Source organism: Zingiber officinale, chromosome 7A (assembly GCF_018446385.1).
Source record: "Zingiber officinale cultivar Zhangliang chromosome 7A, Zo_v1.1, whole genome shotgun sequence".
NCBI lineage: Eukaryota > Viridiplantae > Streptophyta > Magnoliopsida > Zingiberales > Zingiberaceae > Zingiber > Zingiber officinale.
This window is the reverse complement of record NC_055998.1, coordinates 137,624,471-137,638,386: the sequence shown is the minus strand read 5'-3', so window position 1 is coordinate 137,638,386 and position 13,916 is coordinate 137,624,471. Positions and strand designations below refer to the sequence as shown.

The 13,916-nt window shown below is 32.9% G+C and overlaps 1 protein-coding gene across 1 annotated transcript; it reads right to left on the bottom strand.

Annotated features, from left to right (window-relative positions):
• Positions 1–8,662: 8,662 nt before the first annotated feature.
• LOC122000544 (ethylene-responsive transcription factor ERF096-like) lies at positions 8,663–10,284 on the bottom strand. The gene is made up of 2 exons (XM_042554917.1): positions 9,879–10,284; positions 8,663–9,189 (listed from the first exon to the last, which is right to left on the bottom strand). Exon 1 carries the CDS (start codon positions 10,231–10,233, stop codon positions 9,883–9,885), a length of 351 nt encoding a protein of 116 aa, XP_042410851.1. The 5' UTR covers positions 10,234–10,284; the 3' UTR covers positions 8,663–9,189; positions 9,879–9,882.
• Positions 10,285–13,916: the final 3,632 nt, after the last annotated feature.

Genomic DNA, 13,916 nt, shown 5'->3' with positions numbered 1-13,916 from the left:
AGATTTTGATCATTAATTTTAGTGTTCTACTTCAAATTAGATTTGATCAATATTTTTTTTTTTTTTTTTTTTTTGCCCCCGGAACAATGGTACAGTGACAAAGCCTTTCTTAGGCATTTAATGATTGAGTCCTAATTTCAGTAAATTAACAAATAAATTTTCCTTAATAAACGGTTGATCTAAAAATACTGGGATGATGGGTCGTCCACTGTAAAAACTTTCTGAACCTGATGGGTCACTCATTGTAAACGTTGTAATCCAAATTTTGATTTAAAATATTTTGATATATATTGCAAACCATGATAATTTCTATGCATGAATTTCTTTCCTTTGCGCTAATTTTTAGATTGCAATATGTTGTAATTGTTGGAAAGGTAGGCCAGATCAAAAGTTGTCACTAATGTTGCACAATATATAAATTAGGTCAAAAGTTAATTCTATGTTACTAATTTAGGTCATAAATCCATGATACTTATGTTGGTAATGTTGAAAATTTTATGCTCATTAAGATACATGAATAAAGTTTGGATGTATAACATATTAGAAAATAGATTTATCCTAAATGAATATTTTACTAGAGTTAAGAGTTTTAAACTTTACTGAGAGTCATCCAGAATGTATGAAGGATGTCGAGTTACGTTGTTCGTGTAATCATTCTAAATGTAAAAATAAAGCTTTCAGTGATGAGGACATTGTGAAAGTATATCTTTGTAAAAAAAAGAAATGTTCCAAATTACTATAATTGGTACTAACACAAAAAACCTTATTTTTCAGATCCAATTAGAACTTCAGTTGCTTTTTCATCTGGCACAACTGCTCTACGGGAATCATCATATAATAACAATGCAATATAATTAATAGTCCATGATACAATGAATGCAGTTGATCATTCTAATATAGATAAAATACCAATACGTGAAGTTTAGTAACTATATGACATGTCAAAGGCTAGTGAAAGAGATGTGTGAGACGTCATTTCATTTGGTTATTCCCAACTATTAGCTACTGCAAGGTTATTGAACATCAAAGTAAAACATCATTTATCAGAAAAATGTTACGATAATATTTGTCAATTGATATCAGAGTTGCTCCCTACTAATCACCTAATAACTAATAGTTTATACAATACAAAGAAATTGGTGATGAGTTTAGGTTTGTCTATAGAGAAGATTGATTATTGCATAAACAACTGATTGAATACAGAATTTATACACACACTCATTATAAGCATGATAGTTACATATCAGAGAAGAAAAAGAAAAAATTTTGCATGAAAAGTAATGCATTACTTCCTGTTAACTGCTAGACTTCAACGCTTGTATGCATTAGCTGCAATAGGCATGAGGTGGCATCATGAGCATGTACACGGAGGAGGTATAATGTGTTATCCTTATGACTCTTCTACATAGAAATATCTTAATATAATATTTTTCTCCTTTGAAATGGAACTACGTAATGTGATACTGAGACTTTCTACAGATATATTTCAGTCATTTGGTCACTCAGAACAACAATATCATCTTGGCTAGATACATTATCAACATAGATGTGCATGAAAGACAAATCCAAGTTCTTTATACTGTACTTATTCAAAGTCCAACGAATTCGAAAGAGAAGATAGATGTTTTCTTACAATCTTTGATTGCCGAGTTGAATAAATTATAGAATGTAGGCTCAAAGGCTTATAATGTTACAATTAAAATTAATTTTACATTGCATGTTGCTTTATTATGAATGATCAGTGATTTATCAGCATACTCAATGTTGTCAAGATGGAGAACGACTAGTAAATTAGCATGCCCATATTGCGTGATAAAGTTGGATGCATTTTCATTAGCCTATAGTGGGAAGATGTCTTGGTTTGATAATCACCGTAAATTTTTACCAGTTGAATACTCTTTCAGGCGAAATAAGAAAATTTTCATAAAGAATGTTATAATAAAAAAACTTCCGCCAACAATCAAGTCAGGTGAACAAATCATTGACCAATAGATAACTATGGATTCTTACTAGTATCTCAGTCTGATTCTGATGAGATAAATAAATATATTGTTAAGTAGTGCAAGTGTGGTTGAAAGAAAAAAATATTTTTTGAGAGTTATAATATTGGAAGTATCTACTCATTCAACATAATTTAGATGTAATACATATTAAAAAAAATTCAATAATATATTCAACACTCTGATAAATGTGCTTGGAAGAACTAAAGACATTACAAAATCACATAAGGAATTAAAAGAACTAGTCAGCAGACCATAGTTGCATTAGGATGAAACAACTAATAAATTTTCAAAGACTTGTTATACATTAGACAAAGATAGTAAGCAATCTTTATGCAATTGATTGAAAGAAATCAAATTCTCAGATGGATATGTCTCCAATATGGCTTAATATGGCAAAAGGTGATTCGCTCGCCCCTAGCATCTTCGCGAACTCGTCCCTAGGCTAACACAGAGGAGGTAAATCACGGGTGGCTACTAGTCATTAGTGCAAGTGACCAAGGTATGGGGAGGGCATGCTCTGACGTGCAAAGTTTCGACCCTAAGACCTCATATGAAAACACTCCATATCTCAACCACCGCACCACCCTAAGAGGACATAAATATATTAAAGATGTTTGGAATAAAGAGTTATGACTGTCATATATTCATGCAAAGACTTATTCCAATAGTTTTTCATGACTTACTTTCTCAAAATATTTGGCAAGCACTCATAGAATTGAGTTTATTTTTTAAAGATTTGATAGCAAAGTGTATTATGACAATTGATATCCTTCGGCTAAAAATAAACATTCCTCTGATACTATATAAACTTGAGTCCATTTTCCTATCCAATTTTTTTGATTCAATGGAATATCTACCAGTTCACCTACCATATGAGGCACAACTAGTTGGTATTGTGTAGTACAGATGAATTTATCCATTTGAATAGTTTTTGAGGAAATTAAAGAGTAATATTTGTAACAAAGCAATAGTTGAGGGGTTAATATGTAATGTTTATTTGGTTGAAGAAGCATTTTCTTTCTGCTCATATTATTTTATGAATAATGTGAAAACCAGACATCACAAGTCCTTGAAATTCTGATGATACTCAACCAATAGACCCAGAGATACTTTCTATTTTTAAGTTTCCTGATAAGCCAATGGGTGCATCTGTTTCGAGATGGTTAACTCAACAAAAATACTATACTATAAGAATATGCATACTCTTAAACTGTGATGAGGTCAAACCTACATAAAGTGAGTTGACTTCTCTAATCAAACATTTATCCCATTATATTTGTTTCCTATCCTAATTATCTTCAAATTACCTTCCATGACAACTTGTACGAATAATAACTACAACTACAAAATCCATCAATAGGTGTAAGTGAGATAACTGAAAAGTTTGAGACAGAATTTTCATTATAATTTTAAATCTATCTAAGTTAGAGAATAATATAAATTTCATACATCCGTAATAGATTCCCATCTAATTTATATCATAACTTTTATAGGTGAACAATCATGTAATGTCAAATGTGCAATATTTCAGGATAATAAATCTTGCATCTAGATCTCTCCATAAGATAATAGTGTACTCTGGTTACTATATTAATAGCTTTAAATTTCACATGACACAATGGGATTCACGCACATTAGCCTATAATTCTGGTGTTTGGTTAAAGGATCTATCGACAACGGTAACACTGAGTTTAAATACTATAGTAGACATGATAAAATCATAGAGCTTGAATATCTTTCATTAGCTATAAAAGGTGTGTGTTATTCAAATATTCATGGTATGATCTGACTCCAAGAACAAATAACAGAATACATGCAAACTACAATTTAGTTGAGGTTAATGTAAACAAAAAGTTCAACAAGTTTAAACCTTTCATTTTCGCTATACAAGTAGATCAAGTTTTTTAACTTCAATACCCTACAAAAAGAAGATGAACTACTGAATGGTTAGCTATTTGTCGAATGAAGTTTCGCTCAACCATAAAAATATTGAACACTATCGCTGCTTAAAATCCTAATGCATTTCAGAATGACGAAGTGGAGAGACATTCAATTGATTCACAACTTCAATCCATATGCCAATTACTTGTAGATGTTAATTTGACTTATGAGGAGATAGATGATGGAAATATTTCCAACAATGAGGAATATGCTGAACTAATAGAGTCTAGTGATGAGGATTTAGAAATTGTTAATATTAATGATTCAGATTGTAATGATGATTAAATAGTAGTATTATTGTTCATCAAGTAAGTTATGGTTTCATCTTATTTTTTTTCATATATCATCATGTTAGTAATAATATATTATGATATGTTGTAATATTAATTTGAAGATATATTATCATATCAAACCAAGCAGTCGCACCCTGTGGCCAAATTGTGTTGAGGGTTGTTTGAGACTTGTAAGTCTATATTATGTTATTAGTAGTTCAAATTCATATATGATATATTTATAACAAATTTCTCATACCTTAACTTTTTTTCATGTAGCTTTACTCTGGATTCGCATCAGTAATAACGTACATTACCAAAAAATTTAAAGAATAAGTCTACACTTCTGGTACTACATGGAAGCATGTAAACTAAGTAATGAAGGATTCCAATTATTTAGAATTTTTGGTAAGTAATTGAATATGTTTGGTACTATATCATACATTTATCCTTTTATTTTATTAATTTGCCAACTTATTATTGTAGAAAAAAAATATACTTGAGAGGTAAGGCAGGAGGCTCCATTAAAGACACTTGAAACACTTATTATGCAAGACTATACAAAGACCTTTTATACAATTTGAGAAGGAAGGGCATGAGACCAATGCATGTATTAGAAGAGATCTGGGTTGCATGGACTACCACCTGGGCTATAGATAAGTGGTAGTCAAATTATGTAGCTACTCGATCAAATAGAAATACAAAACCTGTTAGCCATAGTTTCAGATCCCGATCTATTGTAGAGCATGCTATCGATTTAGCAAATTTAATTTAAAGTTATATAAGTAAATTTTAATTTATTATCAAACTTATATAAATTTTATGCTACTTTTTTCTTGTGTATGCAGGAATGTATTCTATAGAGACACCCACTTATTGGGAGACTTTTAACAAGACTCACAAGAAAAAGGATGACCCATTTATCGATACTCGATCCCGGACCATAGACATAAATATATTAACTTTATTATATTAACAAATCTTAGCTTTATTAATTGTGTACTAGATATTAATTGTATATTTTTCTTCACACATGAGCAAATGACTAACAGAGTGTCCCAGACATCTCAACTACCAGTGGAAGGATGGGGTAACAAGCTCTATCCACCGAGGAGATAAATAATATTTATTATGATGTTGTAAGTGGAAGAGTAAAGAACTCCTCCCTAGTTCTACGACCTTGATCATTTGAGAACTCCTAGGGGTCGTCCTAGTTCTTCTTCTACTGAAATGCAGTCATTAAGATAAGAAAATCAAGAGCTAAGGAATCAATTGGCGATAATGGAGTAGAGGATGGTCGACCGGGATGCGAGAGATGATGATGCTTTGGTTGAGATGCGAGCAGTCATTGCTCAATTTACCACATCACAATATTGTTTTAAGTCACAGGAGACTCAAGACCCACGGGACCTTATTGAGTAGCTCATTATGAGGTATGTTCAACTATAACTTAATTTTTTTATCACTCATAAAACATGCAAAATATATTTATTCAATTTTGATATTATAATATGTTCATCTCTAATTGTATTACATTTTCTCAAGAATAATTCGTTAGGATTAATATATTCTATATATCACCACCATTAGATATCTAAAATATTATTCTAAGTACTTTTTTTTACCTGTAAAATTAGTGATACCTTCATGTTTTAATGTATTTGCTCATTGTTAATTTTTTGAATCAATTTGCCTAGCATGATTCTGATAATAATCTATCATATTTTACTTATGACAGGATTTAATAGAACTATCTCATATAATTCTATTTGGATGTGTTTATAGTAGATTATGTGTTATATCTGAGAGATGTCCTAAGACAATTGCCTTATAATTTATACTATTTATTAGATAAATAAAGATTCACTATTTGAGTGTACATATTTAAAGTATGTGATTGGATCTTAAACTCACTTACTGAATATCTGTAATACAATTCACAACATAAGAGAACTTGTAATTGGATCACAACTAGTGAGTATCTCTACATATGTAATTATGAATGTAAATCTTTCATAGTCAACGAATTGATGTATTTAGACATCATTGATTCTGTGAGACTAGTACGGATTATACTCAGTCTAACCAAGCAGTTGTTTCTCACTAGCTAAAGATATTGGGATGATGAGAGCTAAACGTGGATGCTAGTTATGGTAACTAGTTCATTAAAGTGACCTGCTGTAAGACTTCATATAGTTCTCTACATGTAGGGATATATCAATGAAGCTCTTACTGCAACTTAATTACAAGTTGCCTTTGACTTGAGGTATTCAAGTCACCTTGGTCATGAAGACTTATACTTTGATATTCTAAGCAAGCATCTCCTTACAGGTGTGACCCCGGAATGATTAGGTATAAGTCAAAGTGTTCAAGGGTGTTTGGATATCCTATAGAGGATTCATCGCTCCTTACTATGAGATGTATACCCTATAGTCACTTGTCATAATTGTTACTCAAAATCTTTGCCCAAACATCACATGTTAAGATTATTGTACTCTTGGACATATGTATGAGTAATTTGAATCCGGAGGATGAGAAAGTATTACTTGGGCTAGGTGTGATATATTCAGTTTAGTGGGGGCATACACATAGAGTATATCTTGAACCAAGTGGGTATAAGACAAGTGAAAAGAATGAGGCATGACTCACTATAGCTGCTAAAAGGTTCAGTGGTTCCAGAATCAACCATATGATTTTTCAGTCAATTGGGAGGTCATGATGTACTACTAGGTGTTAGTCATGATCGATCCATAATTAATGATTAATTATGGACGACTAACATAACTAGGAACCTATTGAGTCTCACGCACTACGAGTTTATCTAAAGACTTAAAACGAGTTTGAGAATTAGATTCTCAGATTAAAAAAAACTGAGTCTGGTTAGACCTGACAAAAGAAAAATATGGAAAGATATTTGTCTAAACGGAAGTGCGAACAAGTCATATCTTTTGAAGACAAGTTGAATCCTCTTTGGTTTAATTATAAACCAAATTGGTTTAGTTTTTATTAAAAGAGTTTTAGTTTTGAACCGAACCAAGAACTTAATGGGTTGTATTTTGGTTAAGGCTTATTGGGTTAGGTTTAGGCTTACTCATCAAACTCATCTAGGAAATCTATATATTGATATAAAGTTAAGAGAAAAATTAATTAATCTCTTGGAAGGTTTTTCTCTCTCCTCCTCATCTTTCTTGCCACTGCCGACGACAAGAAGAAACTCCTTGTGCTACCACCCAAACCAACCAACCACCCAAGGAGCTACTTCGGTCAGAAGCTCCCTCTAGCTAGCACCTCCCTCCAGTCAGCAAAGCACTAGCAACTCTTCCATCCAAGCGCAAATAGCAGCGAAGGTGTGCTACCGCCACCCAAAAGCAACCCCGATGATCCCCTTGCGTAGTCGCAAGGGCCTGTTGTCAGTAGCTCTTCCACCGGTGGTCACCTGCTGACCCTGAAGCCTCCTATCGCCTACTGTACCGCAAACAACAATGAGCAAATCCTCTAATCTACAATGATTGTTGCTACTATTTATCTCCTTTTATTGTCACCGGGTTGCTTCAGCCGCTGGACACGAGTCGAGATTAGATCATTCTCTTCGATCACGTTGTCTATGATCATTGGCTAGTACCGAAGACAAGACTCGTGACTTTGTGAAGCCGTTTTGATAATTGCTCACTGTGGATATAGATAGAGGTGAGGCTCCGAGAGTGTCACTTGGTTGATTCTTTTTCCACTCCGTATTATTCATCAGGTATATCTAGCGTAAATTTATTTTCATAAAATTTTATATTGTGATCATATTTGTATAAGATATATCCTTATATGCGTATGGTGTATATGTTGTAATAAATAATAAGAAATATTATTATTTTTATCTTTCGTTGTGCATATTTACGAAATGTGTTTTAGCACGCACTCGCGTCGGGCTCTCTAACATTATGGGCATGGTTTGTATTTTTTTTAAATTTGTGTATTGTTATCGGATTTGGATAGTTTATTGTGTTAGTTTGTATGAATGTGGATAGTAGATTTGATTAGTTATTTGTGTATGGATTGTGAATGTTTGTGTATAGTGTAATGGTATGTAAACAAGGTTTGTGATGATTTGTATTAATTTGAAAATTGTAAATAGGATAATTTCAAATTTAAAGAAGTGTGAAACATTTTGAAGATTACCAATAGAATTTAAGATTTCTTCGTAATTACCTAGCTTAATTGTACCCTTTATCAGTTCATCTTTCTTTAATTCCTTTTATACTTACACTTAGAAAGCTATTTATAGTTTGTTGGTAGTTTAATACTAATTGCCAATATTTATTTTATATTTGATTTCAATTAAAGAATGAATAATTATATTGCGAAGGGAATGACAATATCTAACAAACTTTGATATAACATTTTGATCTAATATATTTCGAAACGCTTGTTCCTATTTCACGATGTACATATGACTTTTCAACAAGTTACTCTTGAAATCCACTAGCTCTTCCTCCTTCTCAAGCTTCTTTCAAAGTTGAGGAAACCTCTTGGAATTTTCTTTGCAAGATTAATACAAGTAGAAGCTATAAAGAGTTAAATGAGTACACAAGAAAGTTGAAAGGACCATAAAGATAAAGATATATCCTTTGTAATTGTTAAACTTCAAATGCTCTGATCTCCATCTTCTCTTATAATCTTCAACCAACTATTTTGTTGTTTTGTCGTCGTCGATCGTCAACTAGATCCAGTCGATCGTCAACTATCTTATTGCAAAAATTTTCAATCTGTCAATCTCAGTCGATTGACCTTGACTTAGCCTTTAAGTCATAAAACCATTATTACTTCGCCTTATTAGATCAATTATCTTTATTGTTTTTTTTTTTGTTGTGCTATCGGTTGACTGGATAAATCAACTAATTTTAGATCTGTCAACTCTGCAATCTATTCAACCAGGAGGGAACGCGGTCTATCTTCAGAAGTAATCGGACAAAGTCTGATACCTAGATTATAAAAAATATACATATATTAGCAGCAATAGAATTATACACCTAATATATTTTTTTCGATTTGAATTTTTTTTTTTTACTTAATACTATAACTCAACTCTTAAACTCTTAAACTCTTAAAGATAAAATCTTATTAACACAATCAAAAATTAAAAAAAAATAAATAAAAAAATTAATATTTTTTTCCATGAGTGTCGCTCATAATAGCAGCTCACCAAAGATGAGTAAGCTATCATGAACGTGTACGTATATATATATCTTAGAGGCTTTTATGCTCCCAGTCCTGATCCACACCCCTATGTGCCAGCTTGGATCCTCTGAATCGCTTTTTGCGGTTTAGGGGATGGTCCCTTGATGTGGATTGGTAGAGAAGAATGGTCCCCATCTATTTTATGAATGTGGACCATTCATTTCACCGATCTATACTAAGGGATCATCCCTTGAATCACAAAAAGCGGTCCAGAGGATTTACCCTCCCTATGTGCACTTGAGGAGGTTTGGCCACCCCATGTGCGTGTCTCGCATGCGCACTTGAGAGGGCCTGCTCATGTGGCAGTTAATCCTGTCACGTGATCAAACCCCCTCAGATACTCATACTAGGCGTGCACCTAGGGCAGGTCACGACTATGTGTGTATATATATATATATATATATATATTTTATAGATTTAGCTTCGACTATACCTGTTCAGCCTCCCTTGTTTCTCCGGGTCTCCTTCTCGCCGAGGTCGAGCAGTTCCTCGAGCACCTTGTCATCCAAGCACTCCAACTCGATCACCTGCGTCGACGAGCTGGTGCCGACAAGGTTTCGGCACGCCTCCCCGGGGAAGTTGAGGACCGCCAAGGAGCCACGCATGGCATAGGCAGCGCGGTCGTAGGCCCTTGCCGCCTCCTCAGCGGTGTCGAAGGTTCCCAGCCACACGCGCTCACCGTGCCGGTTGGAGTCCCGGATCTCCGCCGCATACTTTCCCCACGGCCGCCGCCGCACCCCCCGATACTTGGTCGCCTCTCCGACGTCGCCCTGCTCCTTCTCCGCCATCGCCGGCCTAGCTCGGCCTCCCTAGCTAGCTGATCTCGCTGCCAAGGAGTTTAAATCGAGGTCGAAATCTGATTCTCCTGCACGTGAAAGCAAGCGGATTAATTAAACGAAAAGAAACCTTTAATTTTAGATTAAATTCGGTAGGCATTTAATTAATTAATTGCATGGAGTGGTAGGTAGGATCTGACGGTGAGCTCGTTGGCATGCAACCGCATATGACAAAGAAATTAAATAATAAATAACAGTACTGTAGTTTAGCACAAACATATGTATGGTATCGGAGAAAAAGATGACTCGACTATATTATTGATTAACCAGCACTGATAGCTCTTCTAGACGCCTAGTGTTTGATTTTGATTATTTGCTCTGATAATTCATTTTTAATGAGGGTAAAATATCTCATTAGATACTTAATTTTTCTCAAATATTCATTGTGTTAGAATAAAATATCTCTATAATTTATCTATTTATATTTTATTATGGAACCGATGATACTAAACCGTTTAGAAGCAGCAATATCACATTTTCCTTTCACAATATAAAAAATCTAAAATATCCTAAATATACTTAAAATCTAAAAATATTTGAAAAACTAAAAAATATCAAAAAAAAAATATCTTAAATATCAAACTCGATAAAAATAATAAAAATATAAAAAATATTATTTTATTCCCGTATTAATATTCATCCTATTTCAAAATCAAACTTGACCTTCGTATTATTCCTCTAAGGTTGTGTTTGTGTTTAGTTGAAAGTTATTGTTAAAAATTTTAATTATCTATCTAAGGTTATCAATAAAAATCATATTTAATTTAAGTAATGAGCAATTCCTGGTAATTGTGTATGCCCACCATTAGTGGCGTAGCCAGGATTTTCAATTAGATATATAATAAAAGTCATCGGTACAGAGACTAAATAGGATTGAAAATCTGTACCACAGAGACTAAGCAGGTGGGGTTCATCCAAATCAACCAATGAATATAGTAGTCCATCTTTGTAGTCCAGAGGGTCCGCTATCTAAAAGTCATATATTAACTTAATATGTTTTACAATATCACTCTCCGAGATTTTATACTTTAAAAATGTTGAATAATAGCTTCATTATTAACGGTATCAAGCACATCTCATGCAATATATGATATCAAACAATTATTTCCATCTCATCTCCCAACCTATTATGAAGTGAGGTTTGATTATTTTCATTGTTGAAAACACTCTCTACTGTCAACAGATAATATCGATGTTAACTTCAAAAGCAAAAATACCAAAGGATATAGTCGATGTTTCTTCAATTGAACAATCCTTTTAGCAAGCTCGCTAATCCCCACAACATCAAAGAATTGATTGCTACTTCGCATGTCAAAAATAAAATTATCAAATTGGTGCTCAATATGCATTAATTCCATCGGAGAGAAATCAAATGGATAAAATTAAGCAAACTGAAGTAATTTTCTCTTATCATAAGCAGATAGTGAATTTGATGGATCAAGACAAGTCATACATTACAACTCTGTGTTCACCTAGTTAAAGCAATTGTTCAACTCTTAAAGTCACAAATTTATCACTTCATAAAATGTTTCAACGCGATAATAGTGAAGATTTGTTCTTCCTTCAATAATTCATCATGATCTCCCATGAAAGATGAACAAGTCTTGTGTGGGGTGACTATCTCATGTTTAATACAAAATAAAGAAACTTCATTCAGTAACAAATTTGAACCATTATCTCTCATAGTTTGCAGTTTGCTTGATCTTACAAGAACCATGGCATTTACAATGTCTTAATTTTCTTTTCTTTGCAAAGCTTGCTGCAAATCATTTATGACTCCCAAGATATTCTTCATTAAGTATAACTGAAACATAAATTCATATTTTCCCATAAATTCCAATAGATTATTTGCTTGTGCCCTTTGCTTGTGATCTTTTCCATCCTCTTCAACAATTAAAAGGACATCAATAACTAAAGGATACAAGCATATCAAACTCAATAATGTATTATAATGTGAACCCCAACGTATGCTTCTAGCTCTTTCCTCTTGATTCATATCTCGTCACGTAAAGATATCACCTTTATAAATTCCTTTAATAACATTTTCAAATTGTTTCTCATGAAATATGTCTTTTCGCTTGTATGACGTTCCAACAATATTGCTCAATTGTGCAATCACATCAAAAAAATAGAAATCCTCATAAGATTTTCAGCAATAGCTACAAGTGTAACTTGCAGTTGATGAGCAAAACAATGAACATAACAAGCAAACATGTTCTCCATCATAATTAAGTTTTTTAAGCCGTTGAATTCTCCTCTCATATTGCTAGTTCCATCGTATTCTTATCCTCACAAATTAGATATAGATAACCCACATTGGCACAATAAAAAATCAATAGCAGTCTTAAATGATAAAGCAGTAATATCGCTTACATGTACAATGCCTAGAAAGCGTTCAACAATATTCCATCTTTCATTTACAAACCATAAAGCAACTGTCATTTTCTCTTTAATAGATATATACATCACAAGCCTCATCAACCAATATAGTAAATAATTCATCACCAAGATCTTCAAGAATATAATGAGTATTTAAATATGCAATGGATCTGATAATATCTTATTGAATATTAGGTGATATCAGTATGAGATTTGAGAGAGCATTGCCCAATGCAACTTTATTAATATACTCATTATGGTTAGAAAGAAATCTTAATAGTTCAAGAAAATTACCATGGTTAAGTGAGTTTGTGGATTCATCATGATCACTAAACGGTAATCCTTGACGTACAAGAAATCTTATTCAATCAATTGATGTTAACTAGATTGATTAACTAGGCTAGACTGATTGAACATGATAATTGACAGCTACTTGACTAGACGGCTGATTGACTAAACAAGTTTCAATATGTTGTTTTTGATTTATTAAATCATAAGCCGTCATCATACACTTTTTGTGAATGCTATTCTAATTTCCAACATGTTCATGAAAATATTCCTTCTTTCTCCAATTTTTAAATTTCTTAGTAACAAAAGAATCACCACCACTTTAACCACCATGATTCGCGTTGAATAAATAGCAATAATGATAGAAGGTTGCATCTTTGCAATGTTGTACTCTAGTCAATTAGGATGATTATTAAACTATATAACTCAAAATTTTCATTTCTCGTTTTGACAAGAACGCCATGGAAATTCATGATTCTTAGGTTGAAATAGATCTTTTTGCAAATAGCAACGCCAAACAATCTTCCTTTCATTCATATTATACTCGAGGATATTCCTTTTTAGCCCAAGATTACTAGATACTCATTTGAGTCAACATTAGAAAGTGGTGGAGGAGGCGGAGGAGAAGGAGGTGGTGAAGGGGGTGTTAGAATGTATACTAAAATCCTAGCTTTTTGTATGAACATTTATATTTTGAAATGAGAATCACTTTGGTCAAATATTACATTTTATATTTATATGTTAATGTAGTTGCTCATTTAATTTATATTGTCGATAACATGGTGTATGGTGCCACATAGAAGATCATGTTATTAGTTCTTTATAAATTATAAATAGTAGCTCACGATCGAGATGGATAGGGGCAAACCATTGGAATGGTTGTAGTGTAATTTGGTATTAGTCTGTCTTGACTATAAAATTACACTAGTACACTATGTGTGTATTAAGCAGGACTATTTGAGGTTGTT